Source organism: Equus przewalskii, chromosome 6 (genome assembly GCF_037783145.1).
Source record: "Equus przewalskii isolate Varuska chromosome 6, EquPr2, whole genome shotgun sequence".
Lineage (NCBI taxonomy): Eukaryota > Metazoa > Chordata > Mammalia > Perissodactyla > Equidae > Equus > Equus przewalskii.
Genome location: NC_091836.1, coordinates 62,338,874 through 62,360,520, shown reverse-complemented (window position 1 = coordinate 62,360,520; position 21,647 = coordinate 62,338,874). Strand labels below are relative to the sequence as shown.

Sequence of the window (21,647 nt, the reverse complement as noted above, 5' to 3'; positions counted from 1 at the left end):
CAGGCTCCTCCCCAAGGAAACCCAAAGCCACCACGCCCCTCAGTAACGCCGCCTAAACCCAAGTCACCCAAGCCACAGCGCCCCCGTCTCCAGCCCAGGGAACGCCGCATTTCATTTCCCTGTCGTGCCACCCCCTATTTAGAGTCCACCTACATTGTAGTCACACTTCAAGTCTGCCCTTATCATCCCCAGGGCCTCCTACTGACAGCCGAATCCCGTCCTATACAGCATCCAAGCCTACCTTTCCGCCTGTTCACCCTAAATCTCCGCCTGCATCGTCACCACCAAATCCAGCCCTGTCCGACTCAATTCCATTGCCACACCCCTTGCCCTCTGCAAATCGCATAGAATAGTAATAATAACTACCATGACAATTTAGTGATCGTTCACTACATGTCACTGGGCATAATGGCACACACATTATCTCATCTAACTGAACCATCACAGCATCTCATGCGTCGTGTATGATTGTTGTTCCCATTTATAGATGAGGAAACTGAGGCTCGGAGAGGCGCAGAGGCTTGCACTGGGTCATTCAGACAGGAGGGTATTCAGACTGGAGTACGGCTTCGCAGACCGCTCGGTGTGGCTCCTTGCACCGCCCCTCGAGTATGTCAGCCTGATCACCTCCTACGGTAGTCCGTCAGTGGTTCACTCCAAATCTCCGTCTGGCTTGCCAAACCCATCCCTTACGGAGGTCGCCTGGGGCCCACTCAGGCCGCGAATCTCCCTCGGACCCGTCCTTGCTAGGTTACGCCCCCTTTCTTCTCCCGGCACCCAGGAGCCCGCTGCAGGCCCTGCCTCCGCCCTCCTCCCGCCCCCGCCCCGGGCCGAGCCCTTTCCGTCTTCTCCGCTCCGCCAACCCCCTCACCCAGCTTCCACGCCTCTTCCAGTCGCCCCGCTGAACCCCAGTCCGAGGGGCGCTCCCGCCGGCTGCTATGCCTTCCCGGGAGCTCTACGCCCAGCTGTCTCAGCGCTGCCCCAAAAACAGCTTTAGAGACTGTCCTACTGCTCCACCAGTCGAGGAAGAACATTCCCCAAGCCCAGGCTTTACCCCAAGTCTAATGAAAATGGTGGTTCCCCATGCTCAGAATCTCGCGGCGGCGCGTCTTCTGATTGGCTCTGAGGAAACACGGCCAAAGCGTCACTTCCGGCGGAAGGGGACGCGGGAGATTCGATTGGAGGGCGCTGGGCTTGCGGCTGAGTCTTGCCAGCTGAGTGCCGGAGCTTCGCCCGGGCAGGGTCCCGGCCCTCTGCCTCAGGTGAGGAGCTGCGGGGAGAGGTTCTTGGGGGGCGCAAGGGCTGGACACTCCTAATGAGGCCTTCAGCTTTATTATGAATGAGACTCAGAGCATTATACGTTGTTTTTCCAAGGGTGGGTCTTTTCTGTCAAAGGAAGGCCATGAAGGGAGAAGAGGAAAAAGGCCGATCATTTTCGTTTTAGACAGTGGTGTTGCAATCGCTGCGCGAGCGTTTATTGAACATTTACTGTGGCATCCAGCTAGACATGGGTGAGCATCTGGAGCCGGAATACGGAGAAGAAAAGGTGCTACTCCAGCTTTGGAGGAGCTCAGAGATGCACATTCAGCTGGCTGCCATGCCGAATAATTATGTGCTCAAAAGGGGTCTTTCCCAAACTGCATGGATGGCCCAAAGGGAAAAGTGCTTAATGGAGCGGTGTGCTCAAACCAGAAACTTGAAAGTTTTCTAGATTCCTTCCTTCTCTCTCACATCCAGCCACTCATACCAGCCTCTGGAATATCTCAAATCCGTACATTTCTCGCCACTTTTACTGTCATTACTTTGGTTCAGCACCATGACTGCTACAGAGCTATGATGGGAGGCTCCTAGATGGTTCTCCTTCTTTTAGTCTTGTTTCTTTCCAATCCAGTCTCCACATGGCCAGGCTGATAAAGCGCAAATCTTATCATGCCATTTCCCCGTGTAAAACCTTTCCATCGTTCCTGTGTGCCCCCAGGTTTAAGTCTAAACTCCTTAACTTGGTTTCCAGGGCCCTTTCTGTCTGGCCTTTGCCTACCTCTCCAGCTTTGTTCTTCACCACTCTAGACCTGGGCTCCAGCTGTTACAGAATGTCTTTTTGAGTTCCTCAACTGCACCATCATCCCTCACCTCCAGACCTCTTCTGACCTGGTCCCCAGCCTGGCTAATTCTCACTCATTCCTTAGGTCTCTGTTTATGAAGACTTTTAAGTCAGGAAGACTTTCCTGACCCTGCAGGATAGAGTCACAAAGCACCCAGTAGTTAGTTTATTCATTCTGCAGATAGTTTCTAAGTGCCTCCCTCCTCTGTGCCAAGAATTCCTAGATGCTGGAATAACAGTGGTGAACAAGATAGACAGAATCCTGTCCTAATGAAACTTAAACCTTGTATGGGTGGACTTAAGAATAACAGGAGAACCTACTTGAGTTAGGTTGGTCTCTGAGGAGTTGACACTTAAATTGAGGCCTAAAAGATAAGAGTGATCCAGCCATGCAAGAGAGAAAAGGAAGGACATCCCAGAGTGAATCAATTTGCAAAGGCCCTGAGTCAGGAAAGAGCTTGGCATCTTAATGTTGAGAACCTAGGAAAAGACCAGTCTTGCTGGAAAAGATTCAGAAAGGACAGTTGTATGAGAGGTGGGCAGGGAGCTAATCTCACAGTTACAAGACTAATGCAGCACCATAAGCAGGAGATGATGGCAGTTTGGATTAAAGTGGTGGTATGATACATAGAGGGGGAAGTAAATGATGGTTTTTAGATATGGAAATAGACTCAAGGACTTACTGATGGGTATAATGTGGGACTTGAGGAAAAGAGTCATCAAGGATGACTCCTAGATATCTGGCCTGATTTGCTGGTTGGTGAGTAGTGCCATTTACTGAGATGGAGAAAACTGCAAGTAAAGAGGTTTGAGAGGAAACTAAGAATTCAAGTTTTGTACCTACTAAACCTTGAGATGTCTATGAGACGTCATATATAGTTGGCTTTCAGGTAAGCATTGAGATATGGAAGTCTGAAGCTTGCAAATATTGTGTGTACCTTTGTGTCACTTCATTGGTAGTTATATATTGTCTGTCTTAGCCAATAGATTATAAATTCCTTGAACTCAAGAGCCTGTTTTTCTTTCTGTAACCGTGTGGCCCTCCCCATCCCTAGAATAGAACTTTACCTGTCATAAATGCAATGGACAAACTGTGTTGCACTCACTAAGATTATCTGAGTAACGTTTTAAAAATGTTTTTCACCAGTATTTCTTGAAACAAAAGAGGTTTTGTCCCTTTGGTTTTTTTAATTTGATTTTCTGTCTCCTGCCTGCCTCTCCCTTTTCTAGAATTTTCATGTTAATGTCAGTAAATCATTTATCAGAGACTTGTTATGACTGCCTTTAGAAAAATTATACAAAGTATGTGACCTTGGAAGACACCATTAGATAATTTTAAGAAAACAACTCAAAATAGCCACCCTTCCCATAACTGAGGACTCTTGGCCTGTAAACTATGGAACAGAAAATCTGAAAGCAACAAAGTGACAAAGATTTTCTTGCAAAGCAAGAACAGTGTAGGAGGAATGAAGAAAGGGAGAATAGTTAGTCATATCTCTTTTGCCGTATGTCGTTAGAACTGGGGACTAGTTTTTTAAAGGAGTGATTTCATCCTTTGGCCACAGCCTTGGGAAAAATGCAAATAATTTAAGTGTGAAGCTTGAACAAACAATGTAATGGACTAGAAAGACTGATGAACTACCATCAGAAGGCATGAATTCCAGACCTGATTCCACCTGCTTCTTGACCTTGAATTAGTTAATTTCTCTAAGTGGATCAGATAATGATGTAAAAGCACTTTGAGAACCATAAAGCCTGCAAAAGAAATTATGAGCCCAACCGGATTACAAACTTCATTAAAATAGGATCCACATCTTGCACTTCTCCATCTTCTCTTCATCACCCTCCCCATAAGCCAATTCACATTCCTTAATTAATTTTTTCTCCATGATCTAACATTTAATAAGAATTATTCCAGATTTTCTAATCTAGCTCAAATGAGAAAAAAGTGTGTTGGTGTGAGTACATACATGGGCATGGTTTTTCATAGACTATTAAGGTGCCTTCTAAGAACTTGGTAATGAGGGAGTTAAGCTGAAAAGCCACCAGATAATAGGATTAGAGCAAAGAATTACAAGGTAATATGAAAGAGACTGAAATGCTCTCAGGCTTTAAGATTTAGCTATGACCGTGTTAATCACAAGTGTTGCTCACCATCAGACAGCCCCAGTGGCTAGGCAAGTGGTTTTCCAGTGTGGGCAACATAAGCATTATCTGAGAACTTGTGAGACATGCAAATTCTTGGGCCCTCATCCCAGACTTACTGAACCAAACTCTGAAATTGGGGCCCAGAAATCTGTGTTTTATCAAGCCCTTCTGGTGATTTTGACGCACACTGAAGTTTGAAAAACACTTGGCTAGTATGAAAATAGGATGCAGGGGTGGAAATCAATGAGCTTATATATCTGGGCCCATTGACAAAACCTTCTTTAGTGTGAAAAGGATGCATCAGCTATATTAGCCTGATTCCGTTAAATATTTGGTTTACCTTACGCCCTTTCCTCAAGCAGCGTTACAATTTGGCTTAACATGTAGTTATACCCAAAAGAAAAATATAGGCTCAAGATATGTCCCTTCCTTGTGATGATACTTTTTCATGGTAAATTAGGAAAGCATCTTTGGATTCTGGTTTAGCTCCCCATATGACTTGACTAGGAGAGAAAGCAAGTATTCTAGAGTATTCCATGTTAAATTAAAAATGCTCTATAACGTGTCCACCTGTACCCCTCATATTTTAATGTGTAAGTCTATCAGAGTCTTCATTCCTGGTTATTGACTTGGATAATCTCTGGGCCTTCAAAACAAAAGCAAACTGAGACCCTAATTAGTTCCCATCAACCTACGGTAACATTTACACTTTTCTCCGTCTCCATCTCAACAACCTTGTTTCTACTTTTATGTGTGAGAGGTGAAGAGGACCCAAGGTTTTCTCTGTTATTGCTAAGTTCCCTGCTCAGTATTTTTATTATATTTATTGATTTTTCTAATTATAAAAGTAATTTATAAAATATTGTAAATATATGAAGAAAATAAAAATCACCTTTAATGTGACAACTCTGAGAGAAAATACTTTTCAAAAAAAGATTTATGTGTTTTCCTAACTATCCTCCTCTCTCTCCCCATCCCTCTAAACTAAGACTAGCTCAGTCCCGTTGTTATGTTTTCTCATGGTATTACCTACATTTCCTTTATAGAATTTGCCACAAAATCAGTTAAATTTTTTTGTGATTATCAGTTTAATATCTGTCTCTTCCACCAGACTGGAAGTCTAGTGACCTTATCTCTTTTATCCATCACTTATGTTATCCCCAATGCCTGGTATTTAGCAGCTGTGCAATAAATAACTGATAAGTAAATATACTGAGCTTATTAAATTGGAATGTGGTTTGCTGACTATGATGGAGCTGAAAGAAATGTAATACTATATCACCATCCTTCCCAATAAAATTGAGAAGAAAGATAAATTGCAAGAGATACCACGTTGGAATTGTTCCCAAGTCTGTTGCTATATTTTCCTAACTTTAGTATTTACTCCTTCCTGATGCTTCATTCAGTTATGCCTCAAACATGAATTCACCATGCTGCAAGGCAAGCAGTAGAGAGGGAGACAAAAGAAACTAAATGACAAGTTCCATAAAGGAAATACCATGGAAACAGCACAGGGAATAACTAACAGTAACTGCCTGAAGAGTATTATTGCATTTTGGTCCACCAGATGATGAATGGGAAGTCTTTTTGCCATTTTCTAAAGTTTGCCAGTTGAAATACAAATAGTAAAAATAGTTAAATGACCTTTTTCATTTCAATTCTCAAATTTGCCATTGTTATAAATAGTTTTCTAGAGATAGTTATTTGATCCACTAGAGGGCAATAAAACCTTAAATAAAGACGATTTAACCAACCTACCTTTAAAAATATAGCAGTTAGTGCTTGGACAATTTGGAAATTAATCTCAAATATCTCTGCATATGTAAATTTTTCATTTATTGATGAGTTGTCTGCCCAATTAATAAACATTTTAGGACAGGAAATATCTTATTTTTTATTGTTTTCCTCGTGGCACTTAGCACAGTGTCCTAGTCATCTTACAGGTTTAATCCCTTGCCTAAAGTTTGAGTGTGATAACAATTGTGTAAAGAATGTGATCTGGTGAATGTCCATATAGTTGTGGTACAATATAAAATTCTGTTTTAGAGCCCTAAAGAAGATAATCTCTGCTCATAATAGGACCACAATTAAGAAAAAAATTGGAAATGAGGATAAAATGTAAATAATGATTAAAATAAGTTTTAAATATGAAACTACTCTGTACACTCTAATGCATATACAAATATAAAATTATTTTGGTAAAATTGTATTTTATATTTAATGGTATATGGTAAAACAGGCTTAGGAAGAAGAAAGCTGAAAATCAGGAAGAAAGATAATAGTTGAAGTTCAGGCTGACAATTTTTGAGCTTGGCACTGGGAGTATAAAATGATGGTCCTTCTATGATCTTATTCTGGTTCCAGAAATACCTGTTAAACAGATGAGTTTACTATAATGTGGTAAGTGATAAATTAGGAAGTAGGGTCACTTAACCTGGGACAGCTTCCTGGGGATGGAGACCCCCTACGAAGGATCTTATAGAAGAATAAGCATTAGCCAGGAGAGTGAAGGAAGATTTTAGACAGAGTAAAGAGTGAAAAAAAGCAAAGGCACAGAAATGTGAAACATATTGTGGTGGGGGAGTATTTGGGGGTAGGGAGGGGAACGGGGAACACAACTCAGATTACTTTTGTGTTCTTGTTAGCTGGCGCATAAAGAACAAGGAGGAGAATCGAGAAAAGGCATTAGGGGGAATAAAACCAAATAGAAAATAGAATAGAATAGACGCAAAAAACAAACGGTAGGACTATAGAAGTGCAGTAGCATAAGATGTAGGAAAAACAAAAAGCCATCCTCTTTTTGTTAATAAAGTCTTTCTTAAGGGAGCTTTAAATGAAAAAGGAGAAAAATCCTATAATATGTCATATACCTACTCTGTTATAAAAGCTTTCTTAAATTGCAAGATTTTGCTTATAGTTTTCATTTAGTCAATGACTGTTTATTGAGCACTTAATAGATGCCAAGCACTGGGGCTATAGTAGAGCACAAGATAGATAGATAGATAGATAGCATAAGATAGGCCCCTGTCTTCATGAACCTTTCAGACTAGCAGAAGTAGAACAAACAAAAATATATCAGATGATACATGCATTTTCACGGTTGCGTATATCACAAAAATGATTAGTACCACAAAGGAATAAATTAGGTGATATCATAGAAACGAAGAGGAAGCTGTGTCTACTTGAGATAAAGTGGTGATCTCTGAGGGGTAACATTAGAGTTAAAGGTTGAAGGATGAGAATGAGCCAGGCATTTGAAGAACTAAGGGAAGAACATTCTAGGCAAAGAGAAAGGTAAGCACAAAAGCCCGAGAAGAGAAATCGTTAGGTGTGTTTGAGGAGCAGAAAGAATTCTGGCTTGGCTTGAAATGCATTGATTAAGGGGGAGGTGGTCCAAAGTGAGGTCAAGGAGGAGGGGCTAGATGACCCAGGGCCTCATGGGTCAGGGTAAAGAACTGAGGCTTCATTCTAAATAGCAAGAATTTAAGCAGGGAAGAAATGACGTTTTCAGGAGGGAGCTTTGCCTTATTTTATGTCCGCTTGCTCGTAGGTAGGTATACCAGCATGTTACACACTACTTCAAACTGGATTTTAGAGATGTAGAGGGAAGATGGCTTTGCTGACATACATTCCATCATCTGTTGAGTTGGCAAGAAACTTGAGGTTAGTAGCACTAATAATGGCAATGTTCTGTGACCTTTCTTTCTGCCTTCACCTTGTGTCCTATATCACCTATTCTGCCTTGCCTTTGAGACTACCATGTGGCCTAAGATGTCAACCAAATCTAGAAATAAGTATCTGTATTTGGTAGAACCTTATTAGTCATGCATACCTAAGGGTCTCAAAACAAAGATAACAATAAAGAATTAGGCAGGGGCCGGCTCCGTGGTCGAGTGGTTAAGTTTGCCCGCTCCGCCGCGGCGGCCCAGGGTTCGGATCCTGGGCGCGGACATGGCACTGCTCCTCAGGCCACGTTGAGGCGGCGTCCCACATCCCACAACTAGAAGAACCTGAAACTAAGATATACAACTGTGTATAGGGCGAGTTTGGGGAGATAAAGCAGAAAAAAAAAAAGATTGGCAACAGTTGTTAGCCCAGGTGCCAATCTTTAAGGAAAAAAAAAAGAATTAGGCAGGGTTAGTTTATTTTTTCTATGCTCCCTTTAATAACAGATTAGTGATTTATATAAATCTGTTTATCTTTCATCTTTGCAAATTTCTGTCTTACTGCCTTGGGGGCAAGATTTTATTTTCACAGAAATATTATTTTGACTGATGGATAGGCTTCCTATCACTTTCAGATCTCCTTTCCATAGTTACCATATTTGTAAAGTCACAGTCATCCTTAGGAAGAGCTATACGTAAAAGATTGTATTATGATTTTTAAACCGATAACTTCTACTTTGTCAAAATTTGCTGATGCCAATCTCAGAAACAGTTCCACCGCTTTCAGAAATTGAAAGCTTTTGCCATGAGTTTACAAATGAAAATTTATTGACATAGCTTTATCTTGAACATGTACAGAGACTATTTCAGCACAATTATGTTATGCTGTAAATAAGCTAATCAGTTTTTAAATTTTGATAAACCACCATTTGAATTTTTAAAAACAAAGCATAAAAGAGAACAACATTGCTATTTTATTGCTTCACATCTCTGATGTGTTTTTTACAAGGATCTTAAAGCACTTTGAACTCTCCTTTGACAGTGCAGCATTTTGATTTTTCTGTTTGCAAAATCTGAATTGTGTTTTGTTTTTTCTTCAAGCTATATAAAAATGTGCACACGGAAATCCGTTAAAGTGATTTTTTTCAGCTAAAAAGAACCATTTTCCACCAATTTAGTTTCTTTAAAAGATTCACGTAAGTTCATTTAAGTTCCCTTCTATTAATGGTAGAAGCAAGTCCTATTCTTATGAAGACACAAGAGAAGCTAAATGTTGTCTTTCTTGAATTACTGGGATGGAGCATTTGTTTGAACTTCTGTTCTAAATCTTACTATAAATACTTTTAATTAAGCGGGAAAAGAAAAATAGTTTTTTGATAAATTAACACTTATTGCAAAAGACGTCTATTGGCTTTACAGTAGAGGTTAAGTAGTTTTCCTAAGAAGTGAATTAGGCACATACAGTTAAAGATTTGCCACTCATCCCATGGCTGTTTTGTTTTACATTCATCCCATCGCTATTTTGTTTTGCAGGCCACGGTGAGAGCACATGAATAGAAGAAGAAAATTTCTTCTTGCCTCAGTTCTTGCTCTCCAGAATTCGAGTTTTGTATATCCTTCATGTCAAAAGTGCTTCTCTCGGGTAATCCTGGTCTCCAAAAGGTAAAAGTAAAGCCTGTAAACATGAGAGGGGAAATTCAAGTGTACATCACTGTAGATTTCCTATGCCTCAAAGGCAAGTAGGATTAAATTCACCATACTAGGACATAAGATTCTCTTGGGTTGGTTCTTCTGTAAATCCTAGAATAAAATTGCCTGGTAATCCTCTATTACTAGAGGGAAGTCTCAGGTTACCTTTAAGTCTTTGCTAAGTACCTGCTTCAGAGAAGAAAAATAACTTCTTAAAGATTAAGTCCCAATCCTGATGCAAAAACTTAGCCTGCTTCTGGGATATCCCTGGAAATAGTATAGGGGTTTTCTATTTGTTGTTGGTTTATTTTTGCATGGTCCCCAGATTATTTTTTAAAATAAATAAATAAACTCCTTGAGAATAGGGACTATGTTATAGTGATCTCTGTATTCAGCAGCAGCTTGAACAGGGCTTGGCACATAATACTTTATTATGGTGCTCAGATGCAGGCCAAGTATACCCGAGAGCCTAAGATTCTTCTCTGATCTTTAGAGTACAAAGTGAGGGGGGTTAGGGTTGGAGTTCCTTAAGAGCGCTCTCTGCCTGGAGGAGAGGATAAGGATATCTAGTAAGTACCTAGTAGTATGTAAGTAAGATAGTAGGCCACCGATGTTCTTAGCTGTTCTTTTTGTCTAGTTAGCATTGAATGAGGAGGAGTTGGCAGTTCCAGCCCACATCTAGACTCTAAGTCATCCTTCCAGTGGTTATCCTTGTCCCTTTATGAAGCCATTCTCTCAAGTACTCATTTGTAAACTCTGAGAGAACGACCCTGTTTGTGTTACTCGTCATTAAATCTTCAGCATCCAGCCTAGGGTCTAGTCCATAGAAAATATGCAACAAATGTTTGTTAAATGAAAGAATAAATGACAATATGGTAGTGTCTTAGGTGCACCCATTTTCAGGTTGCTACCTATTATTTGAAAATACTAAAACCCAGGGGCTATCTGCCTTTGATCAGGATCTATTCTTAGAAGCAGTGTGGTGTAATAGAACAATTTCAAGCTTCAGAGAACACAACAGGGTTGCAGATAGGCTCTGCACTTGCTAATTTTATGATCTCGGGCAAGACACTTAACTTCTGTGAACCTAATTACTCACTTCTAAAGTGGGATACTAATACCCACAATACGAGATAATTGTAGAGTTAGAGGTAATGACAATACATGACATATAGTGGGATTTCAAAAATGGTAGCTGTTATTATTACAAATCTATTAGAAATGTACTTTACCTATTGCAGTGTATCATGGTGATTAAAAAGCATAATTCTCTGGAGCCAAATTCCCTGGGTTCAAATCCTAACCCTGCCATTTATAGCTGTATAGCCTTGGGCAAGTCACTTAGATTATCTGTCTAGGCTTCAAAATGGGGAAGGTAATATCTGCCTGATGGGGTTGTTTTATGAATCTAATGAGTTAATGTATGTGAGATGCTTAGAACATTGTGTGATACATACTTGGTAATATATAGATGTGAACTATTTTTAAAACTCTGGATTTTTTTCCTAAGTCATTTCTTTTAAAGATAATCTGCAACAAAAACTGAGGTCAGACAATACTGTCATTGTTACCTGTGTAGACTGGTAATAACAATAGATAATATTAATGAATGTTTACCATATGTGACGCAGTATGCTAGGAGCTTTGTAAGCAATATATCTTTTAATACAACAGTGCTATGAGGTGATGCTATTGTTAATATTAACCTTCAAAAGAGAAAATTAAAGCTCAGAAAAGTTAAGTAATTTACCCCAGATCACACAGCCTGCTAGTTAGTGGCAGAAACATATTCAGGCGTAAACAGTCTGGCTGCTGTCTATAATCATAATCACTGTATTGGCTCCAAATTAGCAGTGATTTGTATCGAGAATCATATCTCCCTCTCTCTTTCCCAGAGTTTAAGATGCCCCGGGAAAGGGGAGCTCTGACTGGACCATTTAGGTACATAAAACCCACAGCGCTTGGTCCTTGCCTGTGAAAACATAGTCCACAGAAATATAACCTATTCTCTATATATGTTACATTGACAGGACACAAAAAAATCTATCCCCATAATTTCTGATGCTTATCTTTTCTGTTATTACTGCTTTCCTTTTTTCTTACTTGGAATCACTTGTAAACCAACACAGGAAACAAATTCCTCACCTTCTTTTCCCCACTGCTACAGCACAGCAGGTTTATAACAGAGGAATGCCACACTCTGTTCTTGCAGAAGATTTTAGAGACACCAAAGAGCGAAAAGTCTTATGTCTAAAGATTTCACTGAACCCTAACTCGTTAGCAACAACCACCATAATAGGTGTTTTGCATTTTATGGAGTTAAATTTTTTATTTTTTTAACCTCCAAGGTTAGAACAGTGGTGGTTTTCAAATGACATTCTGCAGAGCCTTAGGGCTCCCTGGAGGTGCTTCTAGAGGGACAGAGGGATTAGAGAAGTAATAGCGGAAATTAGAGAATACTAGGTAGGGCTCTGGGACCCCCACTTGAGTTCCAGCAAGAGCTCCATTGAAAGCTCTTGTTGAAAGAGTTCCAAGTTAGATTTCACTTGAAAAGAGATTACATGACATAAAGATGCAGACATACAAATATAAAAAAAATATGTATAAGAAGTTTGGTCCTTCATGTGAGAAGATGATCATATTTACACATATATAAAGGTATACATATGTGTGTATATATATATGTGGGTATGATCATCTTTTCACATGAAGGACCAAACTAACTTGTATGTATGTGTGATCTTATATATATATGACTGTGTGTGTGTATGTGTACTCCCAAGTTATAAGCAAGGGAAGGGACTTATTTGTCCAGATAAGCTATCCACCCAGCCCAAACAGATGTAAATCGCCCTTCTTGGTGACTTAATGGGACTTACAGTCCCTTTAGTCCGGAAATCTGTCTTTGACACTAAGAACTTTCTCTCCCTATCTTAACACGGGAATCGTAGCTATGTACCTGTCCTCTCCCCTATCCCCCAAATACCCAGAACGTTTGTATCACTTATTTAAACAAGTCCAACTGAATTTCACACACATAGATGATAGTTTTCTCCTTTTTTGGGGAGAAGTGTTATGTGAAGTCTTGGAGATACATTTTTTAAAAAATATTTTTCATTGCTTTGTATACATTCAATTTAACCTGGGACTGTAAACTTGGAAGGGACATTATTTAATCATCTATTCTGGGTATTCTTAACTTGGAGTCTGTGGATAAGTTATAGGTGTATATGAATCCTCCAATCCCCAAAGTATGTAAAATACTGTGTTATGGTTGCATGTCTATTCTTCTCAGAGAGTGAGTCCATTGCTTTCATCAGGTTTTCAAAGGATTTCAAGATCAAGAAAACACTAAGAATCACTAATCTCATCAATTTTTCTACTTCTGGACTAAATATAAGTATACAAATCTAGAAAAATAAATGAAACTGTATTTTAACTGGGATCAAACAAAAAAGGTAGCAAACTATGAGTATTATTTCAGATAGATCCTTTCATAGGCTCCTTGAGGTCAAAACTATTTTCATAATAATTGTAAAGCATTGTTCGCCATTTTACTCTCATTCTCTTAAAAGTGCACAGTGGAGTTTTCCAGAGGCTACATGACATGTGATAGCACAACAGATTGAGCAGAGAAGGAGATGTGAGAACCAGCTGTCTTTATTAAGCCAGGTGTTAAAGAGATTTGCAAAATGTAAAACAATGCCACTCTTTTCGCACTTTTTTTTTTGTTTTGGAACACATAGTTATTTTTCATAAAAATAAGTTCTTTTTGTTAACCATATAGTGGGTCTATTATCTTTAATGAATTAATAAACATTTTTTAGATTCCTCAATTTTAATTTCTCACTTTCATTTAATTTCTCACATATAGTTAAAAGTATAGATAGATGTTACCCACATAGACAAAAGCTCTTTGGGGTTCTTTATAGTTTTTAAGAGTATAAAGGGTCCTGAGACCAAACAATTTGAAAACTGCTATTTCGTACTATGACATTTTGGAAAATAGGGGTGCCTCCAGAAGTTATATCAGGGGACTGTGATTTGAATGTGTTTTCTCCACCCTTGCTTCTGAGAATGTGGTCTGAGGAACAGCTGCTTCAGCATCACCTGGGAGCTTGTTAGAAATGCAGAATCTTGGGCCTTGTCCCAGACTTAATGAATCAGAATCTTCATTTTAACAAGATCCCCAGATGATTTGTATGCATATTGAACTTTGAGAAGCTCTGATCTATATTACTCCATATTATCATTTATTTATTTCAATCCAGCCTTATTCCCAAAAGGATTAAAGGAAACTATGTAAATAAATACCTTTATTATACATATATATTATATTAAAGTATGTACTTACTGTGTATATGCATTAATTCCAAAAGACCTAGTTTTTGTTAGGCTGTCATTGATATTTTCTATTTGCAAGACGGTTCATTAGTAGCCATATTGTTCTTATAGTTGTCATAAGACATCATACAGGAAAAAAACTCCAGGCTAGGAATCAAAGACCTTGGATTTGGGTCATAAAATTCACTGTCGCCTTGGGCAAAAATTCACCCCAATTACTCCATTTCTAAATGGAGGTAAATGTCTTGTTATCAGAATGAAATAATGTATATTAAAAACATTTGTAAATTGCAAAATGCTGATGCATATTAATTATCCTAAGATTTTCTAAGAATCCTATATTAGACCTGAATGCATTATTAATATATAATCTTTAAAGAAGTTCTAATATATATTTAACAAGTTCATTTCACTAGAGCTTGGTACTAATGAAGTATTTATCCCCAAGTGAGTCAATTGCCTTCACTTTATTCTATGGCCAGACTACAGCACAAACTCCAACAGATTTGGGTAAGATTATATGAATTGATTGGCACAGATCCATCCTCAGTGTGACAAGAAAAAAATAATTAGCGCAGATCTAATGATGGTGAATCAGCAACTTCTTATATGAAGGATTAACCTTTGTTCAAAATAGTCGCCTTTTGAGCTATGGATTTTAGGCTCCCTCTAGTGGCTGTCTGGCAGCAATCAAATTTATACAACTATCTTCAACATTACTTTCTGTTTGCATCAAATCCTAGGACTAATCATTACCATAGGATGTTTTAAGGAGTTAGTTTGGTAAACTAAGAGCGTGAAAGATGGATATCAGAGTTAAAAGATATTGCAAACAACCAGAAAGGTGAGAAACATTAAGTAGAAGCAATAGTAATCATTACAATATTTAATATAATTATGAGAGAGAAGCAGACTAACTGATTAATTTGGAAGATATGCACTAGATCATTTCTTTACTTTCTTTTCTTAGACTTTGTCTCATTTTATCCTTCTTCACCCTTGGATTTTACAGATGAGGAAATCGAGGTTTAAGGGATTCAGTAATTATTCCAAGACCACACAGCTGACACTTGACAGTAGAGTTACACTTGGCACACAGTAGTTTTTGACAAGAAAGCCTTTGGTCATAATTACATATTGTCTTAAAAACAAGTTAAAATGTTTCATACCTAATTTTTGTAATCTAGTAACTTCTCAGCATATTCCAGGGAATTAAAGAAAGTAAAGTTATAATGGTGAGAAAAATATAACTAGGTATTTTGTATATAAATATTTATTACATGTGTCAAGATTATGCATTATTCTCGACAGACGTTTTTCTCTTAACAGAAGATAGACCTTAAATTTCAGGTCTTCTGTTGGTGTGGTACTCACTTCCTTATGTTAGTTTGCCCCCCAACCCCAGACATAATATGCCTCAATATGTAAATGATGATTTAGCTACCCAATAAGGACATACCTCCCTCTCCCTCTGTCTCTGTCTCTGTCTCTCTCTCTCTCTCTCTCTCTCTCTCTCTCTCACACACACACACACAGTTTTCTATCAGTTTGGTGCTACTTAATTTAAATCAGTAAAGGTAGCTCTTAGGAAATTCAAAAGAGGTTGATCTGAAATAGTTTAAGAGGAATGTAAGTTGTGTAGGTACATTTGTACACAAAATATTATCTTTAATGTTTACTTTTCCAAATTTGTTTTGTATCATACAAAAAAAAATTAGTGAACATCTCTTTACACTTTTTTTCTCCACTTTCTCAGGTCTAATTGTCCAAAATGTGGCTTTACTGGTGAGGCTGAAAATGTCAGTTACAGATATAAACTTTCTTTAAAAGTTGCGGAATCAAACAAATTATTTGGCATTACTGTATTTGGAAGCTGCTTAGATGCATTTTTTGGTCTTACAGCCACTGGTTTGCACAGGTAAGAATATTTAAAGCATTTTTTTCCCTAGCTACTCCTTTTAGTATATCAGTAAAATTTGAAGATATGTGTTTTTAAGGTCATAGGCATTTAGTAAAAAGATGATCACTCAACCTCAGATCATCAGTTCCTTTCAAAAGTAATCAAATGAGAAAGAGAAAGTTGTTTATTTCCTGAATATATATTGTGGTGTTAAACCAGGCTCCTTTTATTCAGGCCAACTAAGCTGTAGTTAGAATATTAAATTACAACACTCTAATCCAAGTTAGAGAAATATAGAATAAGAAAGTAAGATCCTTTCAAACTGAAGGATTATCCAAATTGAGGTTAGCATTCAAGTGGCTAACGTCCCTTGAGGCAGAAGAAGCTATTTGTGGGAATATTTGCATATCAGAAGTTGAAATTTTGTCATTTCTCTCACTTGCGTTGCAACTTCATCTGCACAGTTTGACCTATTATGGTGTGGTCCTGAGAATGCACGGATGTATAATAAGCAACTGAAACTTTATCTCTCCCTCAGGCTTCTGTCCTCCTCCCCTTGACAGGAAATCTCTGTCCCTCTCCTTGTAGTTGAGAGCAAACTGTTTTGAAGAAAGAGGCAGCAGTGGGACCACAGGCAGGATTGTCAGGGAAGAGGAAAGACTTCCATCTGCTTTGAAGAGAAGGGCTAGAGATCCCGCCATTAATCCCACTGCACATTCAGAATAATAGCTGGGCCTGATTCCTAGGCAGCATCTACTTTATTCACACTTGATCAATTGTTTTTGCCTTTCTAGGCTATCAGAAACTAGAGGGAACAAAACGCCAAGCTCTTACAGTCACTTTTTTTCTCTAAAAATAATTCAAACGATTCATGCCACAGTTTCAAACTAATTGTATCTTGTGACTTTATGGCAAGTTAAAACTTCAAAGCTTATCTCTTCACATTTTTTTATTTTCTTTCCAATCAAGATACATTCAAGATCCTAAAGAAATTCCAGAAACACTGGACAGTGATACAACTCAGAACCTGTTAACTAAAGCAGTGGAAACTTGCTTTCTTGGACAAAGCTTTATTTTTGGAGTTACGGTAATTGAGACTAGCTTTCTCTTTCATATTCTGTTAACATTTCCATTGTGATGAAATGATTTGAATTCTCTAAATAGTTTTTAGGTGTCATAAACATGAAAGCCTGTAGAAGCACTTTAAGCTGTATAAAAATAGGCTATAGGTGATCTGTTACAATATCATATGTGACAACTTCCTCTTGCAAAAGTCAGAAAAGCCCAGTTTAAATGCTTTCAGAGCTTTAAAAATCTAAATTTATTATGAATTTGGAGTGTTAGATATTTTGTTTTAATATTTGGTGTTTGTTTTACCCTCCAAACTTTGTTCAAATTCTGTAGTAAAACTTTTCCTCAACTCTCTAGCTTTTTAATTTTATCGTCTATTAAAGGAGAAGGAGGGAACTAATACCGAAGGCAAAGTATCTGAGTATTGATAACTCTTAGAATAGGTTAGAGAGGATGGTCTTAAATAATTATGAAAGTGACTGTAGAAAAAGTGAAAAGAATGTACTGACTCTGAAGGAGTAATTGTTTTCTGTCTTGTCTATGCTGAAGGGAGCAAATGGAAATTTTGTCGACATTGGAATCAGGTTTTAAAAAGGGGAGTAGAGGGGCCTGGCCCTGTGGCCGAGTGGTTAAGTCCGTGTGCTCCGCTTCAGCAGCCCAGGGTTTCGCTGGTTCGAATCCTGGGCGCGGACATGGCACCAGTCATCAGGCCATGCTGAGGCTGCATCCCACATGCCACAACTAGAAGGACCCACAACTAAAAAAAAAGCAAAAAATATACAACTGTCTGCTGGGGGGCTTTGGGGTGAAAAAGGAAAAATAAAATCTTAAAAAAAGAGAGAATAGAGAACTCCAGTTGCAACTGAACAGTGAGAAAAACCCAAAGAGAAGGTGAAACTAGGAGCTCCAGAGCTTTCGTTTGTAAAAATCTTAGACAATTCCTTCTCTTTTTCTTTTGTTTTTTAACAAGTGAGAACATTCCCTTAAACATTCAAAGCTTACAGACACTGATGAGAAATATAGTTACCGTTTATTGAGCAACGACTGTTTGCTAAGCACTGTGGTTTTCTATGTGTTGTTGCTCATACGATAATCCTGCACTTTTATCCTTATTTTATAAACAAGAAAACTAAGGCTCAGAGAGGTTAAATAACTTGTGCAAAGTCCCAACACTAGTAAATGTTAGAAGCAGGATTTGAAGACAAGTCTCTTTACTCCAAGGTTTACTTCTTTTACGTATGCTACTCTGCCTATAACATTAGAGGAATTGAAATTTGGGGGTGGGATTATAGTTGTATCTGTTTTAACCTTTTAAATCCCTGTTTCTCATTCGAGTCAAAGGAACAAAATTTTATTTTCATTTAAATTCATTCACTTCTTTCACAGAATTTTGAAAACCAACATGGGCAAGGTTCAGATTCCTGTAACTTCTTACATCAGTGTCCTGACCGCAGGAGAGAAGTTAAAGGGCTGGTGGCTTGCCAGATGGTTTTACCAGACCCAGGTGTTGCAGGCTTCACTGTCATTGACTATTTCCGTCAGCTTTTGCAGCATTCTGATTTCAGGAAGCTTCACGGTGGCTACCAGACACCTAATAGCTCAACACACTCAAGTAGTGATCTCATTAGCATATGTGGCCCTGACAGCAGTTCTTGTTTTTTCGAGTCCCATGGCAGAGATAATTTTTCAAGATTCTGGCAGCTATCACTTGAACTCACTTCCTCTGTTTCACAACTAACAGGTGATGATGATTTTTCAGCTTCAGAACAAAACAAGGCCATTGCTACTCTTCCCCAGAACAGAAAGTACATCTCTTTTGCAGAGGCCACTGGTTCCACTAGCTTCCATGATGCCATAGAAGGTTCCTGGGGCCTTGTTTCATATATGGATAGAAAGAGTACAACACAAAAGTTGGGTGAAGAACTTGGCTTACAAGCTAATCAGCCAAGTGCAGTTCACAGCAGTCATCATGAAATTGGAGTTACTGACTCTAATTTATCCCCTTTGAAAATGCAAGAGCCCTTTGAGCCAAGTAATACGAAATCTTTCCACAGTGCAGTTGAAATTAAAACTAGGTATTCTCAGCATGAGCTAACATGTCACCAGCATCATGATGTAGATGCCCACCCTAGCCTTCAGGAGAGATCTACATGTCGTCCACCTTCATCACTCAGAGTCGAAGAGATAGCTGGTGGCTCCCAGGATTGTGACCCCGAGGTTTGGGATGATCTGCCATTCTCTGAAAGCTTAAACAAGTTTCTGGCAGTTATCGAAAGTGAGATTGCTATAATTCCGACAGATGCCAGTAGTAGGAAACGTCACATAAATAATGATGTTGATAAATTACATGCAGACCACAGCACGTTATCTGTGACTCCCCAGAGAACTACTGGAGCCTTGCATACACCACCTATAGCTTTAAGATCCTCACAAACAGCAGTCAAAGCAAACTCTGGCAAAGATAACTTCCTTTCCAACTGTGAAACAAATTCAAGTCTTCGTGTTCAAAAGGAGCCACAACCAGATAACACAGCAGAGGCTGTTTCTATAAGTAGTAATGGAAGAGATATTTCTGAATATTTTCTACCAAACACTTGTCTGTCGGCTCTGTTACCATCTTCCAAAGGTTTAAGAACAACAATTTCTCGTAAGACGTCTCCCAGAATTCTGCCACATAGGGCTGAAATTTCACTTAAGCTCAATACTTCAGAGAGTGAGCATTCTTGTCTCAATATCAAATATTTTAATGGATATGGAGAAAAATCACTTTCAGAAGTGAGTGAAAAGTTGACAACTTTCTGTTGTAGGAGATATTATGATGTTTCTGAACTTTGCAACTTAGAAAATAAACAATATAGTAGGTGGCCAAAGAACCAAGGTGACAGTTTCACAATTTGCAGGAAACTTACATATCCCTTAGAAGCTCTCTGCAGTAGTCCAAGTAGAAGTACAGATACATTGAAAGAAATGCCTTATGGACAAATCAATAATAACTTAACACAGAACTATTCTACTCGTCATGAAAGTAGCTACAATGCTTCTGCTGATCTCTTTGATGATAGTGCTAAAGAAATGGACTTTGCAATAGAAATTACAAAGAAATCACAGGATATTTTGTTACAACAGGGAAAATCTTTGGCAGAAAATCATCATACAGAATCTGATTTCTCACTGAGATCACTTTCTGAAAACTCTGGCCAGTCTTCACAAAAATTTTCCTTGCAAAACATGTCTGCCTCTATGTTTTTGAGAACGTGCTCCTCTCCACCTCGTTTTCAGTCAGATTCAGAATGTGATTTTGAAGATAGCCAAGACTTTGTTCCATGTTCACAGTCAACTCCAGTTGCAGGATTCCACCAAACAAGAATTCTTGGGATAAAAGGAGCTTTCAAAAAATTACCTACCTTTTATTCAGATCTTGATGCTAACTATAAAAAAACAAGGGTTTCCTCTGAAAATGATGCACAGCAAGCCACCTCTAGCTGTCCAAAAAATATAAGAACACCCAGCCAGAAATCCAGAAGCCCTATTATATCTGGCATTACACAACCAGAGGTTTTCAACAACTGTCCTAGTGCTGAGTGCCTTGAAACTGATATTGATGAATGGGTCCCTCCCACCACAAAAAAAGTATTTCTTTCAGATATGCTTGGATTCCAAGCCATAGGTCTAAGGAAATGCTCTGCTGCCTGTAACTCTCCTGATCAAAAAGAGTTACCAAGAAAGAAACTGAAGTATGTCAAACAAAGAACTGATAAATGTTTAATTAAGAAAGAGTTAAATTTGAAGAATATATTTCCAACAGTCGTTACAAAACAGAAAACTCCTAACTATGGCAGTACAAGTTCAGGCTGGATTTCTAAAGAGTCAATTTTGGGATGTGGTTCTTGTTCAGGAGTTAAATGTAGCCTTCCATTTTCAGAAAATTGGCCATCTTCAGTACCTGAAACTAAAAGTGCTTGGTCTCCTGAATTGTTTTCATAAAAAGTCACCTGAACCCAACTGCTGAATTTTAAAAGATAAGTCTGGGTCCAGCCCTGGTGGCCTAGAGATTAAATTCAGCACGCTCTGCTTCAGCAAGCCAGGTTCGGTTCCTGGGTGCGAAGCTACACTGTTCTGTTAGCATCCATGCTATGCTGTGGCCCACATAGTAAAAAAATAGAGGAAGATTGGCACAGATGTTAGCTTAGGGCAAATCTTCCTCAGCAAAAAAAAAAGTAAAAATAAATAAAAGACAAGTCTGTTTGGAAACGTTTGCCTCCGGTGGCATGGAAAGCATTCTTACCAATTAGAACGCTTGAAGGGACACAAATAGAAAAGAGGTGCTGTTGTGCCTTTTATATTTATATTGTTGTAAAGCCAGTGTTTTTCCCAGTGTTTTATCCAGAATACTCTGATTCAAATAATTTGGCACTTTATCTTATATTGATTGTACTTTAGTAATATTGTTAATTTTGCTTGTTAAAAGTAATTGTTAGAATCACATGCACGTTCAGAAATAAAGCCTTTGCAAACCAAAACCTAAAGTCTTATTTGTTTAGCTCAGCTCAGCTCAGGAAATACCTGCTATGTATTAGGCCAACTACTGTGCTGAGTTTGTGATATCAAGCTACAAGATCATTGATCTCAAAAGATTTTAGTCTACTGGGTATAGAACAGACCGTTTCACTACAGGGGAGCAAATGCAATGATCGAAGTTTTTAATTGGTTATTACAAACATTTATGTTG

General features: G+C 38.6%; 2 protein-coding genes across 9 annotated transcripts in view; one reads left to right on the top strand and one right to left on the bottom strand.

The window, feature by feature from the left end:
* The window catches only part of PRCP (prolylcarboxypeptidase), a 63,811-nt gene extending 62,665 nt beyond the window's left edge, over positions 1-1,146 (bottom strand). For 2 of the 5 annotated variants that reach the window (XM_070623990.1, XM_070623993.1), the window contains exon 1: positions 872-1,114. The gene's annotated coding sequence lies outside the window, so the exon portion shown is untranslated. Of the gene's footprint in view, positions 1-366 lie in introns of all 5 variants that reach the window. The other 3 variants (XM_070623989.1, XM_070623994.1, XM_070623991.1) reach the window with 3 other exon arrangements.
* Positions 896-21,438, top strand: DDIAS (DNA damage induced apoptosis suppressor). 4 transcript variants are annotated; one of them, XM_008538996.2, is made up of 7 exons: positions 911-1,262; positions 7,800-7,912; positions 9,016-9,110; positions 9,448-9,576; positions 15,704-15,865; positions 16,817-16,934; positions 18,305-21,438. In XM_008538996.2, exons 4-7 carry the CDS (start codon positions 9,464-9,466, stop codon positions 20,900-20,902), a joined length of 2,991 nt encoding a protein of 996 aa, XP_008537218.2. In that variant the 5' UTR covers positions 911-1,262; positions 7,800-7,912; positions 9,016-9,110; positions 9,448-9,463; the 3' UTR covers positions 20,903-21,438. The 4 variants fall into 4 exon arrangements, with proteins under 4 accessions (XP_070480089.1, XP_008537218.2, XP_008537210.2 ...); XM_008538988.2 differs by lacking the exon at positions 9,016-9,110 and having other exon boundaries at positions 1,127-1,262; XM_070623987.1 differs by lacking the exon at positions 9,016-9,110 and having other exon boundaries at positions 1,150-1,262; positions 7,804-7,912.
* The last annotated feature ends 209 nt before the right edge of the window (positions 21,439-21,647 follow it).